The sequence below is a fragment of the Hyperolius riggenbachi genome, chromosome 2 (assembly GCF_040937935.1).
Source record: "Hyperolius riggenbachi isolate aHypRig1 chromosome 2, aHypRig1.pri, whole genome shotgun sequence".
In the NCBI taxonomy this organism is placed as follows: domain Eukaryota; kingdom Metazoa; phylum Chordata; class Amphibia; order Anura; family Hyperoliidae; genus Hyperolius; species Hyperolius riggenbachi.
Window position 1 is genome coordinate 85903195 of NC_090647.1, and position 27484 is coordinate 85930678.

Consider the following 27484-nt stretch of genomic DNA (forward strand, 5'->3'; position numbering starts at 1 on the left):
GCTCATGGGTAAAGCATAACCACTTTACCCCCGCGCGTACGTATTTCTCCGCCCCTTTTTCCATCCTTTAAAAACCAGGGACGGAGAAACACGTACTTTCCGCGTTCCCGACGCTGTCCGCGCTCCCGCTCGTAAACACGCCGCCCGCCGCTAGTAAACACGCCGCCGCCCGCTCGCCCGGAGATCAATGAACGGGAAAATCCATTCCCGTTCGTTGATCTAAGCCCCACAATGACCCGCTGCTCTCCTATGGGCAGCGCGATCATTGTGAGAAGAAACTCACGTGTCCAGCCTCCTTATTCTTCCTCCAAGCTTCCGGAAGGAGGCTTGGAGGTCGCAATAAAGCAAAAAGTTACTGTGGCCATCTTGTGGCCAAATAGTAAACTACACCCTACACATTTTTCACATACAAATAAATGACTTTTACACAAAAAATTAACTCATTACCTCCCACACTCCCCATTTTTTTTTTTTTTGTAATTAAAAAAAAATTCAAAAATTTACAATTAAAAAAAAATACATAATTAGTTACCTTAGGGACTGAACTTTTTAAATATTTAAGTCAAGAGGGTATAACACTGTTACTTTATAAACTATGGGCTTGTAATTAGGGATGGATGCAAAACTGAAAAAAATGCACCTTTATTTCCAAATGAAATATTGGCGCCAAACATTGTGATAGGGACATAATTTAAACGGTTTTATAACCGGGACAAAAGGGCACATAAATTTCATGGGTTTTAATTACAGTAGCATGCATTATTTAACCACTTCGCCATATCTTGACGCATATATCCGTCCAGATAGGCAGTGGTGCTGCAGCCGTGTGGTGCGCGCGATCGGGCGCGCGCACGCGCGCGCTCCCGCTGCCTCCCGCTGCCCCCCCGATCAGTGAATGGGAATATAATTCCCATTCACCAATCTAAATCCCCGGCAGAAATACCGACGCTTTCTCATCAGAGAGCGTGGTATTTCTGCCCCCAGGAAACTTCTTCTCTTCTTTTTAGTTCCTAGATGCGACATCGTTCGCATCTAGGAATTTTTTGAATGTGGCCATCTTGTGGCCAAATAGTAAACTGCACCCACATACCTGTACTGAATAAAAAAATACATTACATTACATCTAAAATTGGCTATTTACCTCCCAAACTAAAATTACCCAAATACAGTTTTGTATTAAAAAAAAAATAAAAAAAATTACAATAAAAAAAAAAAAAACTACATAAATAGTTACCTAAGGGTCTGAACTTTTTAAATATACATGTCAAGAGAGTATCTTATTACATTTTTTAAAATTATAAGCTTGTAAATAGTGATGGACGCAAATTGAAAAAATGCACCTTTATTTCTAAATAAAATATCGGCGCCATAAATTGTGATAGGGATGTAATTTAAATGGTGTAATAAGCGGGACAAATGGGCACATAAAATGCATGGGTTTTAATTACTGTAGCATGTATTAATTTTAAACTATAATGGCCAAAAACTGAGAAATAATGATTTTTTTCCATTTCTATCTTAATCTTCCTGTTAAAATGTATTTACAGTAAAGTGGCTCTTAGCAAAATGTACTATCTAAAGAAAGCCTAATTAGTGGCGAAAAAAACGAGATATAGATCAATTAATTTTGATAAGTAGCGATAAAGTTATTAGCGAATGAATGGGAGGTGAACATTGCTCGGATGCATAAGATTTTCGAAGCTGTAGGCTGAAGTGGTTAAAAACTATAATGGCCGAAAACTGAAAAATAATTTTTTTTCCCCCACATTTTTCCTATTTTCCCATTAAAACACATTTAGAAAAAAATAATTCTTGGCATAATGTCCCACCTAAAGAAAGCCTAATTGGTGGCGGAAAAAACAAGATATAGTTCATTTCATTGCGATAAGTAATGATAAAGTTATAGACGAATGAATGGAAGGAGCGCTGAAAGGTGAAAATTGCTCTGGTGGTCAGGGGGTAAAACCCCTCAGTGGTGAAGTGGTTAAATTGAAAATAGCATATAGGATTAAATGACATGAGCTCAGACAAGAACTCCACAATAGGTATTGCATAATATATCCATATACATTAAACGCATAGCGTTTGCCCGGAAGGAGCCGCTGTGCAGCGGCGAATCGCGACGTCGTCGGGTGGCCTGCTCCTCTCCATATGTTCTCCTAGCTGGTAAGCTCCTCTGTACTCAACCTCCACTTTGTTCCTCCTCTTCACCTCTTACGTAGGTAGCGCTGACTACCCTCTCCTCCCACTACGTTGGTCTCTTTCACTGGCATTCATGACTCTTGGCTCTGCATCTATTTGCTGGGGTTATTTTCACTTGCTTTCCCGTACACTTTTCAAACTGGGTCAGGATGCCAGCCCAGTTTCTTTCACACACTTCATTACTCCTCATTATTGTTCACCTGGATATCTGGTCACTTGCCCTTTAATGGAATTAGTTCATATATCTATTATCACTTGTTTGTTTATGGACCTATGCGTTTAATGAATATATTGTGCAATACCTATTGTGGAGTTCTTGTCTGAGCTCATGTCATTTAATCCTATAAGCTATTTGCAATTTAAGCTTTACCCTTGAGCCACCAGCAGTAGTTGACTATTGGACTACTTTTCTACTTTGTATTAGATTTGATATACCAGATGTATTTTTTGACTATATCAGAGTGGTGCAATATTCTTCAGATCCCCCTTTTTCTGTACATGCATGTTTTGGATCTGTTGTGCACGCTTACATTTTCTATTATCGGTGTTTGGTACTAACCCTACCCAATATTATGTTGCATGATCCTAATATGCTCTTACCTTTTGGTGGATAAAGTATGGGTTGCTCTGATTGGTTTCACAGTTAGATACGGTGCCGTTGAAGATAATGGTGGAGTTGGTTTCATCTTGCCACAGTCTATGATAGATATACTGCTGCATTGCTGGATAACTGGCAAAACTGGCAAAGCAGTAGACTGCCATCACCGGCTCCACCAGCTTTAGCTGCTTCATCCTGACAACTTCTCCACTCTGCTACTCCACGGCAATAAACATGATCCACTCTATTCCATCACTCCTGGAAAGGACAAAGAAAACAATATTATTCCCTGAAACAAGTTTACAACCACTAGAATAAAAAAAACAAAGTTATTGTCCGTCACAACAGCCATCAGAGGAGGGGTGAAATCCAGAAGGTATGCCAGACCACTTACAAGACAAATAAAATTTATATTGCGCATTTCTCTTTGCGAACTCAAAGCTCTTGAGCTTCAGCCACCAAGGTACGCTCAGTAAGCAGTCCTGCCTTACTCAACTGGAGATTCAAACCTAGGTCTCCTGTGTCAGAGGCAGAGCCCTTGACCATTACACTATCCAGCCACCATGAGGTCCTGTGATTTCCAATAGATTCTGGTGACAGAACTCTAAGAATTAAATGGACTTTCAATCTGCACTGTGTGGGGAAAAAAAACCCTGAAACTGACTGGATCCACACTTCTACTCCACTGCCAGAAATCAGCCTCATTTAAATTTTTTCAATTTCAATTTTTTATTGAAACCACTGACAGGTGATGTGAATAACACTGTGTATCTCTTACAAACAGCCGCTGTAAAGAGCCAAGATATATTGGCCAACCAGTGAATGGTCAGTTCTTGAAGATGATCTGTTGGAAACAGTTAAAACTGATGACTGCATAGATCTGAGTGACCCTAAAGAGAACCTGTACTGAGTAAAATTATTTAAAATAAACACATAAGGTAACTTCAAATGAATATTACATAGTTACCTTGCCATCAGTTCCTCTCAGAAGCTCACCATTTTCTTCTGACAATGATCCCTTCCAGTTCTGACAACATTTTGTCAGAACTGAAATATATCAGTTGCTGTCAGTTGTATATCGGTTGCTGTCAGTTACAGCTGAGAGGAGAACTGATGTGTCCATATTTCCCTATGGCTCAAGTGGGCGATATTACAGTTTAACTGTGTGCTGACCAGGAAGCTGTTATGGGGTAATGGCCATTTTCAAAATAGAGGACGGAAAATTCCATTGATCACAGTGGACAAACAGGACACAGAAGAGGAGAAAGAGATTGAGGTGCAGACTACACAGCAGGTAAGTATGACTTGTGTATGGTTATTTTGACTTTTAATTTTCACTACAGGTTTTCTTTAACAGGAGCCAAAATGATGGCTCGATGACATGGGTTGAAGCTTCTCCAAAGCAGCAGGTCTACTAAAAGTGGTCTAAAAAAGGGAAACCAGTGAACTATCAACAGGGCCATTTGGATGCCTATTGAGACTTATTGATATACATGGAAAGTAAAAACAAACCTACTGTATATGTAGCCAGTAATCGGAGTGCCCATGCTGATCCCTGTCCTCTGCTGACAGTGCCTACAATGGGCACATGAACATCAGAAATGGGCCATTGAGCAATGGAAGAAGGTTGCCTTGTATAATGAATCAGGAATTTTTGGCCACCAAATTTCCTACATGCAATCCAAATGAGTATCTGTGGAAGGTTCTAAGAAAATTAATCAGATCGATGCACGACTTAACCTCTTCAGGACCATAGGCTTACACCCCTCTAGTGACCAGGCTATTGTTTACAATTGAGGCCACTGCAGCTTTAAGGGCTCGCCGCAGGGCCGTACAACTCAGCATACAAGTGACTCCAACCCCCCTTTTCTGCTTCCTGTTGGTGGGCTCTGATTGCTGCAGAGATGTTTATTTATTGTTTTTATTTATTTTTTCCAATAAACGACAATTTAAAAAAAAAAAAATTTGCGGACGTTCACGGTGATGCAAGTACTTCCAAAGGCCACCAAAGTAGCATTCAACCCTAGCAGGTCAAAGACGTTCAACCAGGCACGGTACAAAAACGACGGCCAGCAGGGTGGAATCTATAGTATTATTACTATTATTTGTAGAGCGCCAACATATTCCACAGCAGTGTACAACATGCAAAACAATTTAGAGAATAGACACATGAACAGTTCAACGTACTGTACAATCAGGACAAACAAATCAGGACAACCAGAGCATTCTCTCTTCTAAAGGTATCAAACCTGAAGTTTGATACCTTCAGGTTCACTTAAAAGAATCTGCTGCTAACATCCCAATGCAAGATATGACGGGGCACCTTCAGAGATCTTGTAGAGACCATAGGGGTGGATTTATTAATCATCGGTAATATTATTGTGCAGGCATAGCGCACAGAAATATTACCGTTACATCTGCACAAAAGTACCACAAGATACACCAGTAGCGTGCCCGTGGTAATCTAGTAGTAACTAGTAAACTAAAGTACTGCAGGTCACGCTACTAGCGTATCTCGCAGTACTTATGCATGGAAGTAATGGTATATTGCTAAAGCTAGCTTATAGCATGTGCCCTAGTCTCCTCTGTACCAGTGCTGGCACTACTGGGGGATAGATAACAAATCGGCAGCTGAGGTCTGTACTTACCCACAAGAGCAACCTGCTTCCAGAGAGCACAGGCACTTCAGGTAAGGAAAACATGCACTTACCTCTCACTTTACACAACGACATGTGAGTGTATGACTAACTCTGTCAGATAGACACACGGTGGAGAAGTCATCCTGTGACACCACATCATACCTTGTTATTACACATGACAAATGCTTCTCAACTCAAGACAAACATTTTTATGTAAATAGTAACTGACAGGTTCAATCACAAAGCATCAGATGTAACACTTGTGTATTAGAAGCCAACAAGCTGTTGTCCTATTATACATCAATCTTCCCCATATCCATCAAGGCTAGGTCCACACTGGTCCGTTAAGGAACGGATCCGTTTTTCTAAACTTTATTTTTCTTCCCTTGTTTTTCCAGAAATGGATTTTTGTAGCATACGTTTCCAGTCTGTGGAAACGTATGCCCAGCCGTGGAGGGAGAGGCGGCCACCATGCTGGAGGGGGTAGCAGGCAGGACGGGGGTGGCAGCAGTCAGCAGGGAGGAGGTCGCCCCCCCCCCCCCCCCCTTACCTGGGTCCCCCATTGCCGCTACCTCTCCAGCTACATGCCGCAAAACTTGTTACAATGTATAGCGGCGGCGAGCTTACCTTCTCCTTCTACTTCCTCCGCTCGCCGCGTCACTGCCTGCAATGCCACCCTCTATACCTTGGAGGGCAGCATTGCAGGCAGTGACGCGGCGAGCGGAGGAAGTAGGAGAAGGTAACTCCCCGCTGCTATACATTTTACCAAGTTTTGCGGCATGTAGCTGGAGGGGGCAGCGGGGACGGAGGACCCAGTTGAGGGAGGGGGGGGGGGGGGAACATCCCCCTCCCTGCTGAGAACTGCCACCCCCGTCCTGCCTGCTATACCCCTCCAGCATGGCGGCCCCCTCTTCCCCCACAGGCTGTGACACAGGATCCGTTTCTGTGTCCTAGTCTGCCTGTGCAGAGGGGGATCCGTTTTTCCATTGCCTGCCACTACCCCTGCGTGTATCAGGATCCATATGCATTGCGGGAAAATGCAGCAGATCCGGACCTTCCGTTCAGGTTTTGAAAACAGGTCCCCGAAAATGCATACAGATCCATTTTCTGTTTGGGTGAAGAAGGCTGCTATTTTTAACATTGCTATCTGTGGCTCCGGTTTTGATCATGGAACCACGGATACTATTCCGGACCTAGTGTGAACTAGCCCTAATACAGTCGGCCTTCTACTTACACTTCCTATAGTCCTTTTTTAAGTCCAGCATGTATTGTACATATCAAGACATGTGGATACATAATTTTCTTTAGGACCACTCTGGATTTGGACAAAGTAAACCCAGAGTTCTGAAAACATGGTACATGTATCCCTAGGGGTATTTTGGATGGCTAAACTGGACCTGAACTCTTGCACAGGACACAAGGAAAACAGAGAGAAATGCACCATCTGTTTTTTGAGAGAAGAGCCTGTCTAATTTCCCCTCATCTGTAAGTATTCACAAGTGTAATTTGATCTCTCAGCTGTGTCAGCCCAGACATTTGGCAGTCCTCAGCAGACACAGCTAATATGTAAACAAAGGATGTTAAAGCTAATGGGAACGCATATGTAAATTAAAAAAAAAGTCAGATACTCATCTAAGGAGAGGGAAGGCTCGGTCCTAATGAGCCTTCCCTCTCCTCTCCCGGTGCCCCCGGTGCTGCGCTGGCTACCCCGTTCACATCCCCCGCCGAGAGAACTTCGGTAGTCTTCGGGAGCCGAGTCCTCTCGAAGACAGGCGGCTCCATACTGCGCACACGCGAGTGCGTCATAGAGGGCGCTTGTGCGTGCGCAATGCAGAGCGGTCCGTCTTCGAGAGCACTCGGGCTCCCTAAGTATTTCTGAAGCCTCCATTCGGCAGGGGAAACAGCGGTATTTTACCGAAACAGTCGAATACCACTACGGAGAGCCAGCGCAACAGCAGGGAACGGGAGAGGAGAGGGAATGCTCTATGGCAGTGTTTCTCAACATTTTATAAGTGTGTACCCCTTTTTAAAACCCTGTACTCATCGAGTACCCCCTAGCATAGTAAACATGATCACAAGTACCCCTTGACAAATATATATTTAATCGTAGTACATGATAATTGGTTCTAAACAATGTGCAAGCCTTTATTATTGCTTTTAATTAGCTAAAATACTAATTTGGTGTTGTTTAAATAAGAATTATAATTTTCTATATCTCTAAATTTGTTATTCTTGGTTAAATATATCAAGCCCAAGTACCCCCTGGACCCATAAGAAGTACCCCCTGAGGTACGCGTACCGCATGTTGAGAACCTAGGCTCTATGGGACCCAGAGCCTCCCTCTCCTTAGGTGAGTATCTGACTTTTTTATTTATAAATAGGTTCCCATTCACTTCAACCCTTTTGTCTGCTTCCATGAAAGCAAGAATTAGACACACTGCAGATTTATATTCTAGTTCTGTAAACTGTAACAAAGATTTTTTCTCTTTAAAGGTTATTATGCTGTTGCTTATCTTTTAGGGTTTAGAGGAATTCCTGAGTTCAGGTCCGCTTTAAAGGGGTATTTTACCTTGTCAAAGTCAGTCTATTACAGTCAGTTTGGGGATTTAAAAAATAATCAACATAATTAATCATGTAAAATTAGCCTGAATAAGTATTTCTAGTCAATTAAAACATGAAATTAATTTATACACAAAAATTAAGTACATCTCCAAATATATGTTAAAGAGTTCCTGTAGCGAAAAAAAGGGAAGTTTCTGAATAATCCAGAGGCTTTCCCCATTGCCTTCTTTTCCATCCTGGGGGGAATCCCAAAGCCCATCGACAAGGGCTTGTCAACAGAACTGGGCTGCACTGCGCAGGCAGGTCGTGCCTAGGCAGAAGCATGGAGCAGCAGGGCGGTGGAGTCGGAGAAATTTCGGGTACCTGGAGTTGGAGCTTTCATAAACTGAGGAGTTGGAGTCGGATGATTTTTGTACCAAATCCACAGCCCTGGTAAGTATTAGTTTAAGGAGTCAAGGTCATTTTGGGTACGTGGAGTCGGTGGTTTCATTGACCGAGGAGTCGGTGCTGGATAATTTTTGTACCAACTCCACAGCCCTATGGAGCAGAACGGATTCGGCTTTTTCCGCAGAGCACGAGCGGCGGCTCTCTCTGTGCTGTTGTGCAGGTGCGACCACAGTCATTTGCGGGTCACATACTAGCTGAAATGCAGGAAATCTCTCCCAATTGCCCATATGGAATATATTGAATGCTTCAGAGCATCTGTGTTACCTCTTGTGCCTTGTGATTTTATAAACACTAGAACAACACCCTTGTGGTGCCTGTGAATTGCACTGCCACTGAATGAAGAGGTTTTGTGCATTTAACAGAAAAGGAATGCGAGAGTTGACATATTTACTTATGGAGTGGTGGAGATATTAGGTTCTGCTCAAATGCCTTTACTGAAATGGTGAGAGCAGAAATAAAACTACAGCTGGCTCTCATTCTACAGTTACAGGCAGGAATCGTTTTCAGTTAGTACGGGGAATTCCAGGTGTAAACAAGATTGTCCCATTACACAGCGTTCTCAGAACAGAGCATACAGTTTATACAGGCAAATATCTGGCAATTGTGGCTTCCTTCATACCACACAGTGTTCTCCCTAGAATATTTTTTCAGCCGGGTGGTATGAAAAAATAGCCGGGTGGCATTAAAAAGTAGCCAGGTGGAGCGAGATGAGAGAATGGAAGGCCAGCGCTTCTCTGTACAATTCTGCTTACAGCAGAGGAGGAAGTGAGCCGATGACAGCCGGGTGCTCATCAAAACTAGCCGGGTGGACCACCCGGCTAAAAGAGCCTGGGGAGAACACTGCCACATTTTCAGTGTCTATTTTCATCTTTGCTGGAGGATTAGGCATTGCCATAGTGACACTGTAAAGTCTTTGTCCAAAGCTTACAGTAGTGAGTCCAATGCTTGTCAACTGCTCCTGTGGATTCGCCAAGTTCTTGCAGGCAGGGTCATATGCATAGAATCACCCCCCACCCTGTGACGTACTCCCTGCTGGACAGGAGGTATGTCATTAGGATTCCCGCCAGTCCACACATGCGTGCCGCACCGCGTTCCATTGCTTACACCTACTGCATCGCCCATCGACTAGCATTACTACATAATCTATGCGGTAGGCAAGAGTCTTGCGGCAACGCTCTTCAGGCTGTGCGTCGGGATTGCGGCAGATTGGATGCTTGTGGCGAATCGCGATGCAAAACTGTAAATGTGAATGGCCCCATTGACTTGCATTGCTGTTGCATCACCCTGCGGTAAAATTGGTAACACAAAGTACACTTGCAATGCAAGTGTAAAAGGGGTCAACAACATTACATGCGGTGCTGTAACCACATCATGTGCTAACACCTGACACACATTTTATTACAAACAATACCATATGGTTGTATAACGCAACTCATTCCCCAGGTATTCGGTGGCAGAACCCCGCAGCAAGCTTGCAGTTCAGCCACGTGTATGAATTAGCCCAAAGTGTCATATACTTTGATATCAAGCTAATCACGGATATATACAGCGGGCACCACGGTGGCGTAGTGGTTAGCTCTCTCGCCTTGCAGCGCTGGGTCCCTGGTTCGAATCCCAGCCAGGGCACTATCTGCAAAGAGTTTGTATGTTCTTGCTGTGTCTGCGTGGGTTTCCTCCGGGCACTCCGGTTTCCTCCCACATTCCAAAAACATACAGATAAGTTAATTGGCTCCCCCTAAAAAAAATTGGCCCTAGACTACAGTACTTACACTACATAATATAGATATATGGCAATGGTAGGGATTAGATTGTTAGCTCCTTTGCGGGACAGTTAGTGACAAGATATATACACACTGTACAGCGCTGCGTAATATGTCGGCGCTATATAAATACTAAATAATAATATACAGGTAGAGCATTGTAGATAGTGTAACCACATCATGTGCTAACCACTGGCACACATTTTATTACAAACAATGCCATATGGTTGTATAACACAGCTGTATAACAAGAGCAGTACAGTGGCATAGCAGCTAGCACTCTTGCCTTGCAGTGTCGGGTTCCCGGTTCGTATACCAGCCAGGGCATTATCTGCATGAAAATTGTATGGTCTCTCCATATCTGTGTGGGTTTCCTCCAGCCACTCCAGTTTCCTCCCACACCCCAAAAACATACAGATAAGTTAATTGGCTTCCCCCTAAAATTGGCCCTAGACTATGATACATACACTACACAATACATACATGGACATTGGACTATGGTAGGGATTACAGTAAATTGTGAGCCCCTCTGAGGGACAGTTATGAGACAAGACACTATATACTCTGTATAGCACTGTGGAAGATGTCAGCACTATATAAATACTAAATAATAATAATTGTGTAGTTTATGAGTACAGGTAGTCCCTGGTTAACGAACGAGATAGGGAGTGTAGGTTCGTTGTTAACCTGAATCTGTTCTTATCTGTTGGAACATTATGCCATCTCTGTCCCCTGTGCCTCCAGTGTCCCCCTCTGTACCTGCTTATATAAGCTTAAAAGCCAATTTTTCTTTAAATTTTTTAAAATTGATTTTCTCAAAAACTACAAGTCTAATTTTAAAAAAAAAAAGTTTTTGGGACTTTCCCATGGAAACACAGAATCCATGCTGTTCGTACCGGCAGGTCGTTCGTAAGTCGAGGACTACCTGTACACTTATGCGTCAGCCCTTTCCCACTAGGCGCATTTTGCGTTCTGATTCCGATTGCTTGAGGATCGCAAAACGCTCAGTACTCAGCTAGCTAACGGAAACTGCAGTGAATGTTTTCATTACTTTTCCGCACAATTTTTCCCAATCGCAATCGTTGTGCCTTTTTGGTGCACTTTGAATAGGAGTGCAAGAAAACTGCATAGCAATCGCGCCGCAGTGTGATTTCCCCACGATCCAGCAATTCAAAATATTGTCCCGCCAGTTTTTTCTCCCATGGCAAATGGTGAACGCACAGCAATTGTGCCATACACCTGGCGATCACGAAGGAATCACAGTAATGGACAATATAAAGAAACAGGATAAGAAAGGGGAAATGGCCCTTGAGTCTTTTTAGTATAGTTAGTGGATAATATTTTTTTTTTTTTACTTTTGCAAATAATGTAATTATCATTCCAGTATGACAGAGAGCAGAAAACAAAATAATGAAATAATGACACAATGTATATAAAAGTACAAAGTAACTTTGGTCACTCTGGTACATCCCAGGTGTGCTTCCATGTGACAAATCCAATCATGAAGGCATTCCAAGCTTGCAATATGAAAACAACATAGAGATGTCAGTCACCATCAGGAAATGAGACTTTGTGCTACTAAAAGGAAGAAGGTCCCACATATATTAAAGCCAGTGAAAATAAACCAATGAGATCAGCGCCACGGAATATGGGAGGGAATGCCATTGCCCTGAACCCCTCCTACTCCGATAGTCCCATCCATGGATATTATTTCACTTTGGTCTCCAAGATTTTAGGTGTATCTTATAAGATAATAGTCCTAGTAGTTCTGTTTTTAACATCCTGGTAGGTTCAATTTGGGATTTCCCGGCTCTTACAATTAGTTTCTTTGAAGTCATTCAAAAAAAAAAAAAAATCTATAAAGTTTTATTAGCAGGGTTTTTTTTTCTTCCCTTGCAACCTCAACCATGGGTTCCACAGTGCATGATGTCAAAGGACAGTAATATATTTTAACAGGAGCACCAGATTCGTGGAATAGTGCATATGGAGCCAACCCACCTGAATAAGTATTGATAATACGTAGGAAAAGCACAAGTGTTTAAAGGACAACTGAAGCAAAAGGGATATGGAGGCTGTCATATTGATTTCCTTTTAAGCAATACCAGTGAACTGGCTATTCGGCTGATCCTCTGCCACTAATACTTAAGCCATCGACCCTAAAAAAGTATGCAGCAGATCAGGTGTTTCTGACATTATTGTCAGATATGACAAGATTAGCTTTATGCTTGTTTCTGGTGTGATTCAGACACTACAGAAGCCAAATAGATCAGCAGGGCTGGCAGTCAACTGGTATTGCTTAAAAGGAAATAAATATGGCAGCCTCCATATACCTCTTACTATAGTTGTCCTTTAAAGGGAAGGTTCGGGGACTGTATAAAAAAAAAAAAATCCAAATCCACTTACCTGGGGATTCCTCCAGCCCGTGGCAGGCAGGAGATGCCCTCAGCGCCGCTCCGCAGACTCCCGGTGGTCTCCGGTGGTGAGCCCGACCTGGCCAGGCCCGCTGCCAGGTCGGGCTTCTTCTGCGCTCCAAAGTGCGTGTCACCAGGGCCGGCCCGCTCATGAGGCGGGGTGAAACTTTTGCCTCAGGCGGCAAATTTCCAGGGGCGGCAGTGCGGCACCCGCCCGTCCGTGGGTGCGGGGAGCCGGCCCGCCGAGCTGGAGGGGTAGCTGGCAGGACGGGGGTATTGGGCCAGCGGCGGGGAGGGGGGTCGGACCCCCCCCTCCCTCGCCTGGGTCCCCGTCCTCCGCTCCCTTCCAGCCTAAATAGACGCAGCAGAAGTGTAAGAGGCACGGGCGGGGAGGACACTCACCTCCTCCTCGCTCCAGCGTGCGCTCCACTGACATCACTTCCTGCAGGACGCTGCAGGAAGTGACGTCAGTGGAGCGCACGCTAGGAAGAGGTGAGTGTCTTCCCCGCCCGTGCCTCTTACACTTCTGCTGCGTCTATTTAGGCTGGAAGGGAGCGGAGGACGGGGACCCAGGCGAGGGAGGGGGGGGGTCCGACCCCCCTCCCCGCCGCTGGCCCAATACCCCCGTCCTGCCAGCTACCCCTCCAGTTCGGCGGCCCCCCAGAGCGCCCCCCCCCCTCTCGGGGGGGGGGGGGGGGGCGGCGGTGGCAATTTTTTTAAAATTTGCCTCAGGCGGCAAAAAGTCTAGGGCCAGCCCTGCGTGTCACTCGTGCGCCCTGACGTCATCGGACATCCTCTGGGCTGTACTGCGCAGGCTCAGAACGGGCTCGCCACCGGAGACCACCGGGAGCCTGCGGAGCGGCGCCGAGGGCACCTCCTGCCTTCCACGGGCTGGAGGAAGCCCCAGGTAAGTGGATTTGGATTTTTATTTTTTTTTTATACAGTCCCCGAACCTTCCCTTTAAAGGGAACCTGAACTGAGTAAATTACTTAAAATAAACACAATGTATTTGCAAATGAATATTACATATTTACCTCACCATCATTTCCTCTTAGAAGCTTACCATTTTCTTCCAATAACGATTCCTTCCAGTTTCGACTAGATCTATCCGGAACTGAAAGCCTTAAAGGGAAGGTCCAGGCTAAAAAATAAACAAAAATCAACTTACCTCGGGCTTCCTCCAGCCCCTGGCAGCCGTCCTGTGCCCTCGCCGCAGTTATGGATGTGATGTAGCAGACGAAATTTGATAGATGTATAGTGGAAGTTGTTAGCCGGATGTGATTGAGAACTCACGGATTTGTTTGTTTGAACATTTCGCCACACTGGCCTTCATTTCCAGCTGCACCATGTTGTCCTATAAAAGATTAGCTAGTGCACTGCTGATCTTGTAAAGAGCTCATGTTTACCAGAAGTCTAACTATGTACTTCCTGCACACGTGTATTGGCCACACAGCCAATGACCATCAAGTATGGTTAGTCGAATTGATCCACCAGGCTGGATCAGTCCATATGGCCAAAAACCTTCCTTTGTAGCTGTATTTTGACATTGTTGAGCAAAGTTAAGACCACAAATGGTCTGCTGAAACATCAGTTCTCATTTGCTTGAAACGAAAGTCCAGCATGTGTACATAGCTTTACGGATTCCCCAAGCCTATTTCTGATTCTTGCCCCCGACTTCTCCACTACCTACTATCCAAAGACTCAGTGACAAGATTACATTCAGAAATGTGAACATACGGCGCAACTTCTCATATAGAGTATACAGGTAGTCCCCGACTTACGAACGACCCACCGAAACGAACGGCATGGATTCTGTTTCCAAGGGAACAAGTCAAAAATGTTTTTTTAATTGGACTTGAAGTTTTTGAGAAAATCTATTTTAAAAAATTCTAAGAAAAAATGGCTTTTAAACTTGTATTTTATTTGTAAGAAAAAAAATGTAAACTTGTATAAGCAGGTACAGAAGGCAGAGGTGACATAGAGGAGGACACTGGAGGCACAGAGCAGGTACAGGGGACAGAGATGGCACAATGTTCCAACTTAAAGAGGAACTGTAACATAAAAAGATCCCCTGGGGGGTACTCACCTCGGGTGGGGGAAGCCTCCGGATCCTAATGAGGCTTCCCACGCCGTCCTCCATCCGTCAGGGGTCTCGCTGCAGCCCTCCGTGGAGTCCGGGCAGCGGTGACGTCAATATTTACCTTCCTGGCTCCTGCGCAGGCGCTCTGACGGCTGTCGGCTCCGAACTACACGGAAATACCCGATCGCCGTCGGGTCCGCTCTACTGCGCAGGCGCAAGTTTCCTGCGCCTGCGCAGTAGAGCGGACCCGAATGAGATCGGGTATTTCCGTGTAGTTCGGAATGGAAAGCCGCCACAGCGCCCCCGCTGGAGCCAGCAAAGGTAAATATTGAAATGACAGTCGGCACAGTCGCCGGCTGTTCGGAGGGCTGCGGAGAGACCCCCGTGGGACAGAGGACGGCGTGGGAAGCCTCATTAGGATCCGGAGGCTTCCCCCACCCGAGGTGAGTACCCCCCAGGGGATCTTTTGAATGTTACAGAGTCTCTTTAAGAAAACATTCAGGTTAAGAACAAACCTACAGTCCCTATCTCGTTCGTTAACCAGGGACTACCTGTACTGTATGTAAATAAACAGTAATATGTCCTCTATTGGACAGCAAGTGATGAACTATTTGATGTGTACTATAATGCCTAGGTTCTCACCACATAGTACACAAACCCCAGGGGGTACTTGGGTTAGGTTCAGTGGTACTTGATCTTGTTATAGTTAGGTTCAGGGGTACTAGAATTTGTTATACTCTATATATCTATTACACTGAGTTTGGGGATTACAATAATGATAAATCACATATAAATACGCCTGAATAGTATTTTAAGTCTATTAAAACCATACATTAACATTTATAACACATTTATACACCACTCCTAATACAGTACACACATAGCGGGTAGCTAACACCAGGGTCCATATGCAATTAAAAGGAACCCAAGGTGTGAGACCTATGCAGGCTGCCATATTTATTTCCTTTTAAACAATACCAGTTGCCTGGCAGTCCTGCTGATCTTTCTGGTCAGTGGGGTCTAAATAACACACTTGAAACAAGCATACGAATAATCGTATCAGATTTTTCATAGACATCTAATCTGCAGGCTTGTTCAGGGTCTATGGCTTAAAGTATAAGGCCCCGTTCACATTACAAACGCGGATGGCCATGCGTGTGGAACGCAACGCATGCGAACGCATGCCATCCGCTTTTGTGTGCGTTGCGTGGCTGATCCCATCACTGAAAAGTGAATGGGACAGCCACGCGGTTTTGCAAAAAATGCGTGCAGCATGCGTTCCCGGACCGCACAGGTCCAGAACGCATGCAGTGTGAACATCAGACAGTGCACTCTATGCACTGTCTGATGTCCTGCGTGTCGGCCTCCCGCACGCGTTTCCAAAACGCGTGCAGTGTGAACGGGGCCTTAGAGGCAGAGGATCAACAGGACAGCCAGGCAATGTACATTATTTAAAAGGAAATAAATGTCAGCCTCCACATCCTTCTCACCTCGGATTCCCTTTGAATGTTTTCCTAAGCTTTTCGTTAGTTGATATTCTTACACGCTGTCAATAAAATGACTTTTAAGGCACCAGCAAGTGAGAATTAATCAAAATAATTTTAACTGCTCCTTTTTTTTACCTACTGTTTGGTGCTTTTTCAATTGTAAAGTGCTGAAAAGTTACGGCATTTAAAAAAAAGATGGAAAATGATCTCGTAGGAGAAAACGCAGGATAAAAAGTAAACTCCATATGGACCCAGGGGATTGATTCACAAAAGGCCAGTAACATTGCCCACCATGCAGCAATGTTTCCGGCCTGTACTGAAAATAGTAACGTTTGTTGCGCCGAGCGTTACTACAGCAATGTCCGTACACTGTGTACGCATGGAAGTTACTTCTTACGCGTGGCACAGTTTACACCTGTCAGGCTATCGGCGCAACAAGCATTAAGAAGCATGGCGGCATAGTGGTTAACACTCTTGCTTTGCAGCGCTGGGTCCCCGGTTCAAATCCCAGCCAAGGAAACATCTGCAGGGAGTTTGTATGTTTTCCCCATGTCTTTGTTGGTTTCCCCTGGGCACTCTGCTTTCCTCCCAAAAACATGCAGATAAGTTAATTGGCTTCTCCCTAAATAGGCCATAAACTACAATACGTACACTACACAATATATGCATAGACATATGACTATAGTAGGAATTAGATTGTGAGCTCCTCCAAGGGACAGTTATTGACAAGACTAAATATACTCTGTAAAGTGCTGCAGAAGATGTCGCCGCTGTATAAATACTAAATAATAATAATGCTATTGTCAGTACAGACCAGTAACATTGCTGCTCGGTGGGCAATGGTACCAGCTCTTTGTGAATCAACCCCTAGGTTTCATAATAGAGTACATACTGTAACATAACTCCCAACTTTTTGAAATGAGAAAGAGGGACACTTAAGCCACGCCCCTAGTCACGCAAACCATAAAGATCTCATAAGAAAAAATATGTTGTTTAACAATTCAAACCACACTGGTCCTTTCTATCCTGGTTCATTTTCCTTCATATTAACATTTTAAAACTAGTAATATATCAATTTCAAAGGATGGGAATAAAGTTTAGAGTCAAACAACAAATATTTTTGTAGAGAAATATATATATTTACATAGAAAGAGGGACAAATGAGTAGGAAAGAGGGACAGAGCTCCCAAAGAGGGACTGTCCCTCCAAAAGAGGGGCAGTTGGGAGCTATGCTGTAATAATGTAATTATTAGCACTTCTATAATGCAACGTTTGCTGGATGTGGAGGAGTAGAAAGGGATGCAGGACTTACAGCAGAGAGAAGGAGAGATGTGCGCAATACGCTAGAACTTTGTACTGTCACTATAAGCACAGCAGTGACACCTTATACTACACAAGCTTGGGATGATAAGCAAGCCTGTATCTTGAAAAGAAGGTAACAGTGAATAATAAAAATACATTGCACATATAAAACATTCAGCTTTATACCAAAGGCAGACAGACATTTCTCCACAATTGTAAGCTGCCTATAACCAGCATGGCCATCCACACACACTGATCATCCAGCGCAGCAGTGCACCCACCTGACCCCCGTCACCGGCAGACAGCTCCAGGCCAGTCTGCGCGCCTCCACTTGTCACCCCACAGTCTGCTCTGCATGTCCCTCCTTCTGCACTTCTGTCACTGACTGCACAGCAATTGTTGTTTCCACACATCCCGCCCACTGCCTGTCTATTAGGACGCTGTAACCCCGCCCCCGTCTTGTGCTGTAGGGGAATCCTGCTGTCGTACAGCGAAACCACGCCCAATCTGCTTGTGCAATAGTGCTGGGCATGTTGTTTGACGAAAGCTTATCGGTGCTGTTGTGAGGAGAGGCGGGGCTTGTATAAGGGACGCAGGGGGGGCGCTGTGTGGCGTGAGGAGAGGCGGGGCTTCTATGAGGGGACACACGGGGCCGCTGTGTGGCGTAAGTCGTGGAGAGGAAGAGAGAGGAAGCAAAACAGATAAAGCTGAGTGAGAAGCTTCTTCCTCTTTGTTATCTCCAGTTTACTCCTCTCACATGTGTGACGCTGGCGATTGCTGACTGCAGGAGTTTCCTGAAAGTGATCTATGTCGTTTGCCACTGCAAAATAATCGGTACTTACTACTTACTTACATAGCTCCCAACTTTTTGAGATGAGAAAGAGGGACGCTTAAGCCACATCCCTGATCACGCCTCATCACACCCCCTAGTCACGCATACCATAAAGATTTCATAAGAAAAATATGTTTTACAATTCAAATCTCACTGGTCCTTTCTATCCTGGTTCATTTTCCTTCATTTAAACGTTTTAAAATTACTAATATATCAATTTAAAGTATGGGAATAAAGTTTAGAGTCAATCAAACACATTTTGTAGTAGATATATATATATATATATATATATATATATATATATATATATAAATTTACATAGAAGGGACAAATGATGAGGAAAGAGGGACTGACCCTCCAAAAGAGGGACAGTTGGGAGCTATGTTATTATCCCGTCTGGAAAGTTTGGCAACTTTTTGTTAAAGCTCTGTTTGATCCGCTAGCCAGAGCTAACCATTTTTGGAAAGTTGAAAGTACCGACTTTCCTTTGCACTGGGTCCCGAGTCAATGTGATGCCCCGTTCCCAAGTTGGGGGACGGGTGTTCCCTGCACTTTGCTGCAGAAAGCACAGTGGAATTGAGTCTCCTGCCAGTAAGGCCCAGTTCACATTAGAAAATATGAACCAAACGGATCCGGTGAGCGGATCCAGTCTCCGCTTCACCGGATCCGGATGGCTCTGTGCACATTGGCAAACGGATTATGAAAACTGATCTGATCACCGATGGATCGGATCGGTTTTCACTCCGTTTGCCAGCAAATACATACCTAATGGCAGCAGCAGAGGCTTCCTTTTCTTGCGCTGTGATTACACAGTGCGTCATGTGACTAGTCACACGACGCAAATGAATACGGAAGCCTCTATTGATGGCCTTTAGGTATGTATTTAAAGCCCGGGTACCCTTGCTTGGAGTGTGAAGAAACATACCGTTCTTCATTGCTCTAATGCAAAAGCATTTTTTGTCCAGTTCCGTTTCGCTGGGCAGAACGGTCCGGAAAATTAGGGCCTGTTGCATTTTTTTGGTCCGGGGAACGGAACATATCCGTACCAACGGACGCATGTGAACGGCCAATAGGTTAACATTGGATCCTTTCACTTCCGTTTGTACAGTATACATTCCGGTTACGTTCCGTAAAAAAAAAGCAGATGTGAACCAGGCCTAGCTGGCCACTAACGGTCCAATTTCTAGCGAAAAATCGTTCGAGCGATCAGAAATTCTGATCGGACGAAAAATCGTTCACTACACCATCAACTAACCAATCTTTGCTTCCTATCTATCACGACCACCAAGAAAATCCAAATTTTCGTTCAACGAAAATTCATTCGGGCGACATTTTTTTCACTCATTCATAATCGATTGTGTCCATCAATGGAGGTTATTTACAACCAATCCAATCAGAATTTCTGATCGCTCGAACGATTTTACGCTAGAAATTGGACCGTTAGTGGCCAGACAGAGAGGAGACGAGGGTGCATAGCTGCGCTGCTCCTTCATCTGTAATGAGTGACCCAGGGCACTTGACGTAAGGTTTGAAGACACAGATTTATGCTGCGAAGGAAGTAGAAGACCTACCGGGTGTGCTGCTCATTATCATGTCGAGTTTGTCCCGTACTTCTGTAATTGCACTTTCTGCAGCCAAGTTCAGGGGACACCAATAACTTGGGAACTGAGCATCATACCAACTCGGGACCAGTGCAACAGAAACCTGGGAGCAAACAGAACTTAAAAAAGCTGCCAAACTTTCCAGGCGGGATAATACGCAAGTAACAAATAATCATCTAACGTAATTCAGATAATATAACGGGTCGAGTCCGGCGTGAACGCGGGGGGACAACGTCCACGCACTTTTTCTGGAGAGTGGACGCCGTCCCCCCTTGCACCCTGGAGGGGAGCAGCGCAGCGGAGAGGAGCATTGGGCAGAGCAGCGGGGAAGGGCAGCGGTCTTCACTAGAGAACTGCTGTCAGATCTGTATTTTTGGGGAACCGCTGCTACCAGATTACATGTATTTTGGGTGTTACGTGTATTTTGGGTGATCCACTACCAGGTTTCACGTATTTTGGGGAACTGCTTCCAGATTATGTGTATGTTGGGGGAACTGCTGCTGCCAGGTTGTCTATTTTGGGGGAACCACTGCCATATTATCTGTATTTTGGAGGAACCTCTGCCAGATTATGTGTATTTTTGGTGAAATTATGTCAGATTACATCTACTTTTTGGGGATACACTACTACAGAGCTCAAACTTCCCCTGGCAGACCTTTTATACCACTGCTAAGGCCATGTATATTTGGCCCCACCCATGACCACGCCCATGCTTTGCTTAACCACGCCCGTTTTGGGGTGCGCCGCGCTACGTGCGGCGCAGAGGCTTTTAGGGTGAGTCCACTCACTTCTTTTTCCAGGACTAGACCCCTGTAATATAATATATACATTGGGTTGCCAGAAAATTAGAGACACCCTCTAATAACGAGTTGGTCCATCTTTAGCTCTGATCACAGTTGATATTCTTCTTGGCATGGACTCCACAAGATGCTGATACTATTGCTGAGGAATGTTGGCCCATGCTGGCATAATGCCTGCTCTAATGGTGCTTACTATTTATTCAATTTTTTTCATCCAAATTTACTAAATCTATTTAATATAAGGGCAAGTTGAGTGAATATATTCAAAGGATACTTTAAAGGTGGCCACTAACAATCCAATTTCTCGTGAAGAAAATTGTTTGAGAGATCAGATAATTCTATCAAGTGAAATTGTTCACTACACCATTAACGAACCAATCTTTGCTTCCTGTCTATCAAAACCGACAAGAAAATCCAAATTTTGGTTCCATGAAAATCCAATCGGTTTTTATAATCGTTTGTAATTGATTGTGCCCATTAATGGTGATTATTTACAACCAATCCGATCAGAATCTCTGATCGCTCAAACGACTAGAAATTTGGATCGTTAGTGGCCACCTTAACTGGTTCATGTTCCATGGTTTTTACCACTTAAAGGAGTACTGTAATGTAAAAAAAAAGAGAGTTGGTAACTAACCTTGGCCTTCTATCGCCCCCCCCGCAGACGTCCTGCGTCTGGACAAAACGATCCCCCGCCGCAGTTTGCTTCTTGTATTTGCGACTTTAATTTTGTAAGCCACTGCGCAAGGGGCCCCGTGGCTGCGCATGTTCTTGCTCCTGCTGACGTCGCCAGGAGATTCCTGCGCAGGTACAGTGGGCGGCATTGAAGAAAGAAAAGACATATGGAACGCAGCACTCTGACGCCTGGTACGTGGAAGGAAGAGGTGAGTCATTCATTCACCGCCCGCCGCGGCTGATACACTGCTCTAATATCTGAAGGGGGGAGCATGGAAGGTCGGGGCCCCAGGTCAGGGAGGGGGGGACTTGCCCCCCCTCCCCACTGCTGTGAGCCTGCTGTTCCTCCATCGTGGCTAACCTATACTGGGGCAACTATACTACCTGCACTGGGGGCACTACCTATACTGGGGCAACTGTACTACCTATACTGGAGACAACTATAACACCTATACTGGGGCAACTATACCACCTGTACTGGAGGTAACTATACTAGCTACCTATACTGGGGTATCTATACTACCTATACTGGAGACGACTATACTAGCTACCTATACTGGGGCAACTATATTAGCTACCTATACTAGAGCAACTATACTGGGAGCAACTATACTAGCTACCTATACTGAGGCAACTGTACTACCTGTACTAGGGGCATTTATACTACCTATACTGAGGTGAACTATACTAGCTACACTGGAGCAACTATAATACCTTTACTGGGGGCAACTATACTAGCTACCTATACTGGGGCAACTATACTACCTTCTTCCCAGGGAGAAAAGCGCTATATAAATAATATTGTTGTTATTGTTATAGTGGGGGACACTTTACTAGCTACCTATACTAGGGCAAATATACTAGCTAACTATACTGGGGCCAGGGGCGTAGCAATAGGGAGTGCAGAGGTAGCGACCACATCGGGGCCCTTGGGCCAGAGGGGCCCCGAAGGGCTCTCCCTCAACTACAGTATTAGCTCTCTATTGGTCCTGTGCTCATAATAATCACTTGTATGGATACTTTGAATAGTGGTAATCATTAACAAACTGCTCCCCATCCCCTTCTTGCAACTCTGACACTGTAGTTGCCATTGGCAGGTTTTGGTGCGCTGTATCCATTGTTATGTATAGAGTGCATAGGGGGCCCCATTGTAAAACTTGCATCGGGGTCCACAGCACCTTAGCTACGCCACTGACTGGGGCAACTATACTACCTATACTGGGAGCAACTATACTAGCTACCTATACTGGGGCAACTATACTACCTATATTGGAGGTAACTATACTAGCGACCTATACTGGGGCATCTATACTACCTATACTGGAGACAACTATACTAGCTACCTATACTGGGGCAACTATACTACCTGTACATACTGGAGCAACTATAATACCTATACTTGGGGCAACTATACTAGCTACCTATACTGGGGCAACTATACTACCTGTACTGGGGGCAACTATACTAGCTACCTATCAGAATCTTTATTTTCGCCAAGCACGACTGGGTCGTGCCCGGAATTGGTCTTGGCACGTACAGGATACAGGTAGGATAGAGGACACAGAAAACATCAGAAAGGGTCAACACTTATCATACATTTCATACAGAGAAAACACACAAGCAAAAACCAACACTCAATTTTGTATAGTTACACAACCCTCAAGTTATTCACTGGGCTTGGCGCTGCTATGGATATGTGTGACGGCAAACCATGATCATGCTGTGGTGGGGAGCGCGTGGAGGGAGTTTAGCGAGTTTACAGCTGAGGGGAAGAAGCTGTTTCTGTGTCTAGTGGTCCTGGTGTAGATGGACCGATACCTTCGGCCCAAAGGGAGCTGGCTGAAAAAACGGTTGCCTGGGTGGAGCAACTATACTGGGAGCAACCATACTAGCTACCTATACTGAGGCAACTATACTACCTGTACTAGGGGCATTTATACTACATATACTGGGGGCAACTATACTAGCTACCTATACTGGAGCAACTATAATACCTATACTTGGGGCAACTATACTAGCTACCTATACTGGGGCAACTATACTACCTATAGTGGGGGACACTTTACTAGCTACCTATACTAGGGCAACTATACTACTTATACTGGGAGCAACTATACTAGCTACCTATACTGGGGCAACTATATCACCTGTACTAGAGGTAACTATACTAGCTACCTATACTGGGGCATCTATACTACCTATACTGGAGACAACTATACTAGCTACCTATACTAGGGCAACTATACTACTTATACTGGGAGCAACTATACTAGCTACCTATACTGGGGCATCTATACTACCTATACTGGAGACAACTATACTAGCTACCTATACTGGGGCAACTATACTACCTGTACTGGGGGCAACTATACTAGCTACCTATACTGGGGCATCTATACTACCTATACTGGAGACAACTATACTAGCTACCTATACTAGGGCAACTATACTACTTATACTGGGAGCAACTATACTAGCTACCTATACTGGGGCATCTATACTACCTATACTGGAGACAACTATACTAGCTACCTATACTGGGGCAACTATACTACCTGTACTGGGGGCAACTATACTAGCTACCTATACTGAGGCATCAATACTACCTGTACTAGGGGTATTTATACTACCTATACTGGGGCAACTATACTAGCTACCTATACTGGGGCAACTATACTACCTATAGTGGGGGACACTTTACTAGCTACCTTTACTAGGGCAACTATACTACCTATACTGGGGGTAAATATACTAGCTAACTATATTGGGGCAACAATACTACCTGTACTAGGGGTATTTATACTACCTATACTGGGAGCAACTATACTAGCTACCTATACTGGGGCAACTATACTGGGAGCAACTATACTAGCTACCTATACTGGGGCATCTATACTACCTATACTGGAGACAACTATACTAGCTACCTATACTAGGGCAACTATACTACTTATACTGGGAGCAACTATACTAGCTACCTATACTGGGGCATCTATACTACCTATACTGGAGACAACTATACTAGCTACCTATACTGGGGCAACTATACTACCTGTACTGGGGGCAACTATACTAGCTACCTATACTGGGGCATCTATACTACCTATACTGGAGACAACTATACTAGCTACCTATACTAGGGCAACTATACTACTTATACTGGGAGCAACTATACTAGCTACCTATACTGGGGCATCTATACTACCTATACTGGAGACAACTATACTAGCTACCTATACTGGGGCAACTATACTACCTGTACTGGGGGCAACTATACTAGCTACCTATACTGAGGCATCAATACTACCTGTACTAGGGGTATTTATACTACCTATACTGGGGCAACTATACTAGCTACCTATACTGGGGCAACTATACTACCTATAGTGGGGGACACTTTACTAGCTACCTTTACTAGGGCAACTATACTACCTATACTGGGGGTAAATATACTAGCTAACTATATTGGGGCAACAATACTACCTGTACTAGGGGTATTTATACTACCTATACTGGGAGCAACTATACTAGCTACCTATACTGGGGCAACTATACTGGGAGCAACTATACTAGCTACCTATACTGGGGCAACTATACTACCTATATTGGGGGCAACTATACTAGCTACCTATACTGGGGCAACTATACTACCTAATCCGGGGGAAACTATACTAGCTACCTATACTGGGGCAACTATACTGGCTACCTATATATGGGGCAACAATATTGGCTACCTATACTGGGGGCAACTATACTGGTTACCTATACTGGACCAACTAAACTGGCTACCTATACTCGGGGCAACTATACCTGACTACCCTATACAGGGGGCACCTATACCTGGCTACCTAACTACCTATACTGAGGGTGAAAGTACCTAATACTAAGGGGCACCTGTAGCTACTTATGACGGGGAAGGGAAGTAAGGGAGAAGTGACAGCTGGGCCAGCCACACTTGCGGTGCGGTTCAGCGGGGGTTTGTAGGTTCATAGAGTGCGAAGTCTAGGATGCCAGGAAATATGTGCCTATAGGCTTCTGTGATGTAAATCCCAGCCTGACTTGCATTGTGCGATAAAATGTTCCCAGATGCGTTACACCTCTATGCACGGGAACACTTTATTTACTGTGAATGATAACATGAAAGTCAGTGGACTTTTATGTTACCTTGTGTTTCGCACAGAATGTGCAATGCGTCACAATGGACAGCACCATGCGTAAGTGTGAAAGCGCCCTAAGCAATAGTTATATTATTTCATTAACAATAAACTCTTGCAAACTTGCTTTTCCAGCTTGTATTGAAGACATTTGCCAGGTTTTGTACAAAGAGGCATTTGAGAATTTGTTAAGAGCAAAAAAGGTTGATCACTTCATAAGCACAGTGTCAGTTTTGAGAATAAATCAAGTACACTCAGTATGAATCAGAATCAATTTACCTGGCTAAATAAGTTTGCACTTACAAGGAATTTGACTTGGCAGCTTCTTAACAGACACAAACAGTACAGGGACATACAGTACTAGTCAAGGACAGTATGTAAGTTATAGTGGCAATAAACAGGGTGTGAAGTGTCCATTTTCGGTTCTATGCTGTAATGCTTTCAAGTCCTAGTAGATATATCGTGGTTCTGCATTAAGCATGGCTACCGCCTGAGGGAATTAGCTGTTCCCGTGCCTGGAAGTTTTAGTTGTGACTGACCGGTATCTCACTCTGAAGGCATCATTTGGAAGATGGATTGAGCAGGGTGAGAAGGGTCAGAGGCAATCTCGGTCACTCTCTTTCTGCACCTGCTAGTGTAAAGTTCCTGCAGGGAAGATAAGCTACATCCAATCATTCTTTATGCTGATCAGATGATGCGCTGAAGTCTCACCTTTTCTAGTACTGAGCAAGTGCCGAACCTGACAGTCATAGATGATGCCATGATGGATGAAGACTTCTTAAAAAAAATTGAGCATGTTTAAAATATAACCCCTACCCTGAAAATAAGCCTTAGCAGCACTCAAAGATGATTAAGAGGTGGCCAGCCAGCGGGTACCGATCCTGCCATCCTAGCACAGAGCAAGCTTATAATCTGTGTGCAGGGATGACAGGGCAGGTGCCTGAACAGTACGGTAGCTTTCCTTCTGATCCAGCAGAGGAAGAGGTATATAGGTGTTAAAATGATAGTGCAACTGGCGTTATGCAGGTAACACTGATGTTGCCAGTATAATGTACATTATGCCATTTGGGAAACGTATTATAAAAGCAATTTGCATGTTACCTAAATAATGTGAGTTGCACTATGGACACCATGCTTGCTATGCTACTTGCGAATGTACAGGTAAAATTGCTGTGTGCTGCTTGAGCAAGGCAATTTTACTGCTATCTATATATATCGAATCGAATGTATGTGTGTGTGTATGTACTGTGAGTGTGTATGTATGTATGTATGTATGTATGTGCCGCGATCACGCGAAAATGCCTTGACCGATTTAAACGAAACTTGGTATAGAGATCCCTTACTACCTGGGATGATATGTTCTGGGGGTCTCACATCCCCCCTGCACACATTGGCGGAGCTACAAACAGCCAATCAGATTTCACCCAATCAAGTCAATGGAAAAAATGTAAAAGGCTGCCATTCTCACAGTAATCAAGCCAGAGTCCCCACACTTGGCACAGTTGGTCACTTAGTGGCCAAGGTTACAAATCCAGGAAAAGTGGGCGGAGCATAAAACAGTCAATCAAATTTCAGCCATTCATTTTAAATGGGAAAATGTAAACTGCAGCCATTCTTAGACTGTTAATCGCAGGGTTCTCAAACTTGCCACAGTTGGTCATTGGGTGAATGCGATTAAGATTCAAGAAAGTGGGTGGAGCCTACAACAGCCAATCAAAATTCACATATTGATTTTCAAGGGGAATATTTAAACTGCTGCCTTTCGTACACTATTAATGGCAGAGGCTTCAAACCTGCTACAGTCGGTCTTTGGGTGACTGGGGTCCAAATTCACAAAAGGGGCGGGGCCACAAACAGCCAATCAGATTTCCTTGGTGGATAAACTGCTTCCATTCACACATTTTTTATGCCAAGAACCTGAAAGCTCACAAACT

The 27484-nt window shown here is 44.4% G+C and overlaps 2 protein-coding genes across 4 annotated transcripts in view; one reads left to right on the forward strand and one right to left on the reverse strand.

The window, feature by feature from the left end:
• SLC46A3 (solute carrier family 46 member 3) overlaps positions 1–17874 on the reverse strand; it is a 78203-nt gene extending 60329 nt beyond the window's left edge. The window contains exons 1-2 of the mRNA XM_068267011.1: positions 17770–17874; positions 2803–3058 (exon numbers count right to left, since the gene is read on the reverse strand). Coding sequence (XP_068123112.1) covers positions 2803–2994 — 192 coding nt within the window. The 5' untranslated portion in view covers positions 2995–3058; positions 17770–17874. The remainder of the gene's footprint in view (positions 1–2802; positions 3059–17769) is intronic.
• A 250-nt stretch (positions 17875–18124) lies between these two features.
• Positions 18125–27484, forward strand: part of MTUS2 (microtubule associated scaffold protein 2) — a 737980-nt gene continuing 728620 nt past the window's right edge. Inside the window, exon 1 of one of the 3 annotated variants that reach the window (XM_068267019.1) lies at positions 18125–18199. The gene's annotated coding sequence lies outside the window, so the exon portion shown is untranslated. Of the gene's footprint in view, positions 18200–18251; positions 18323–27484 lie in introns of those variants that run through there. The other 2 variants (XM_068267015.1, XM_068267020.1) reach the window with 2 other exon arrangements.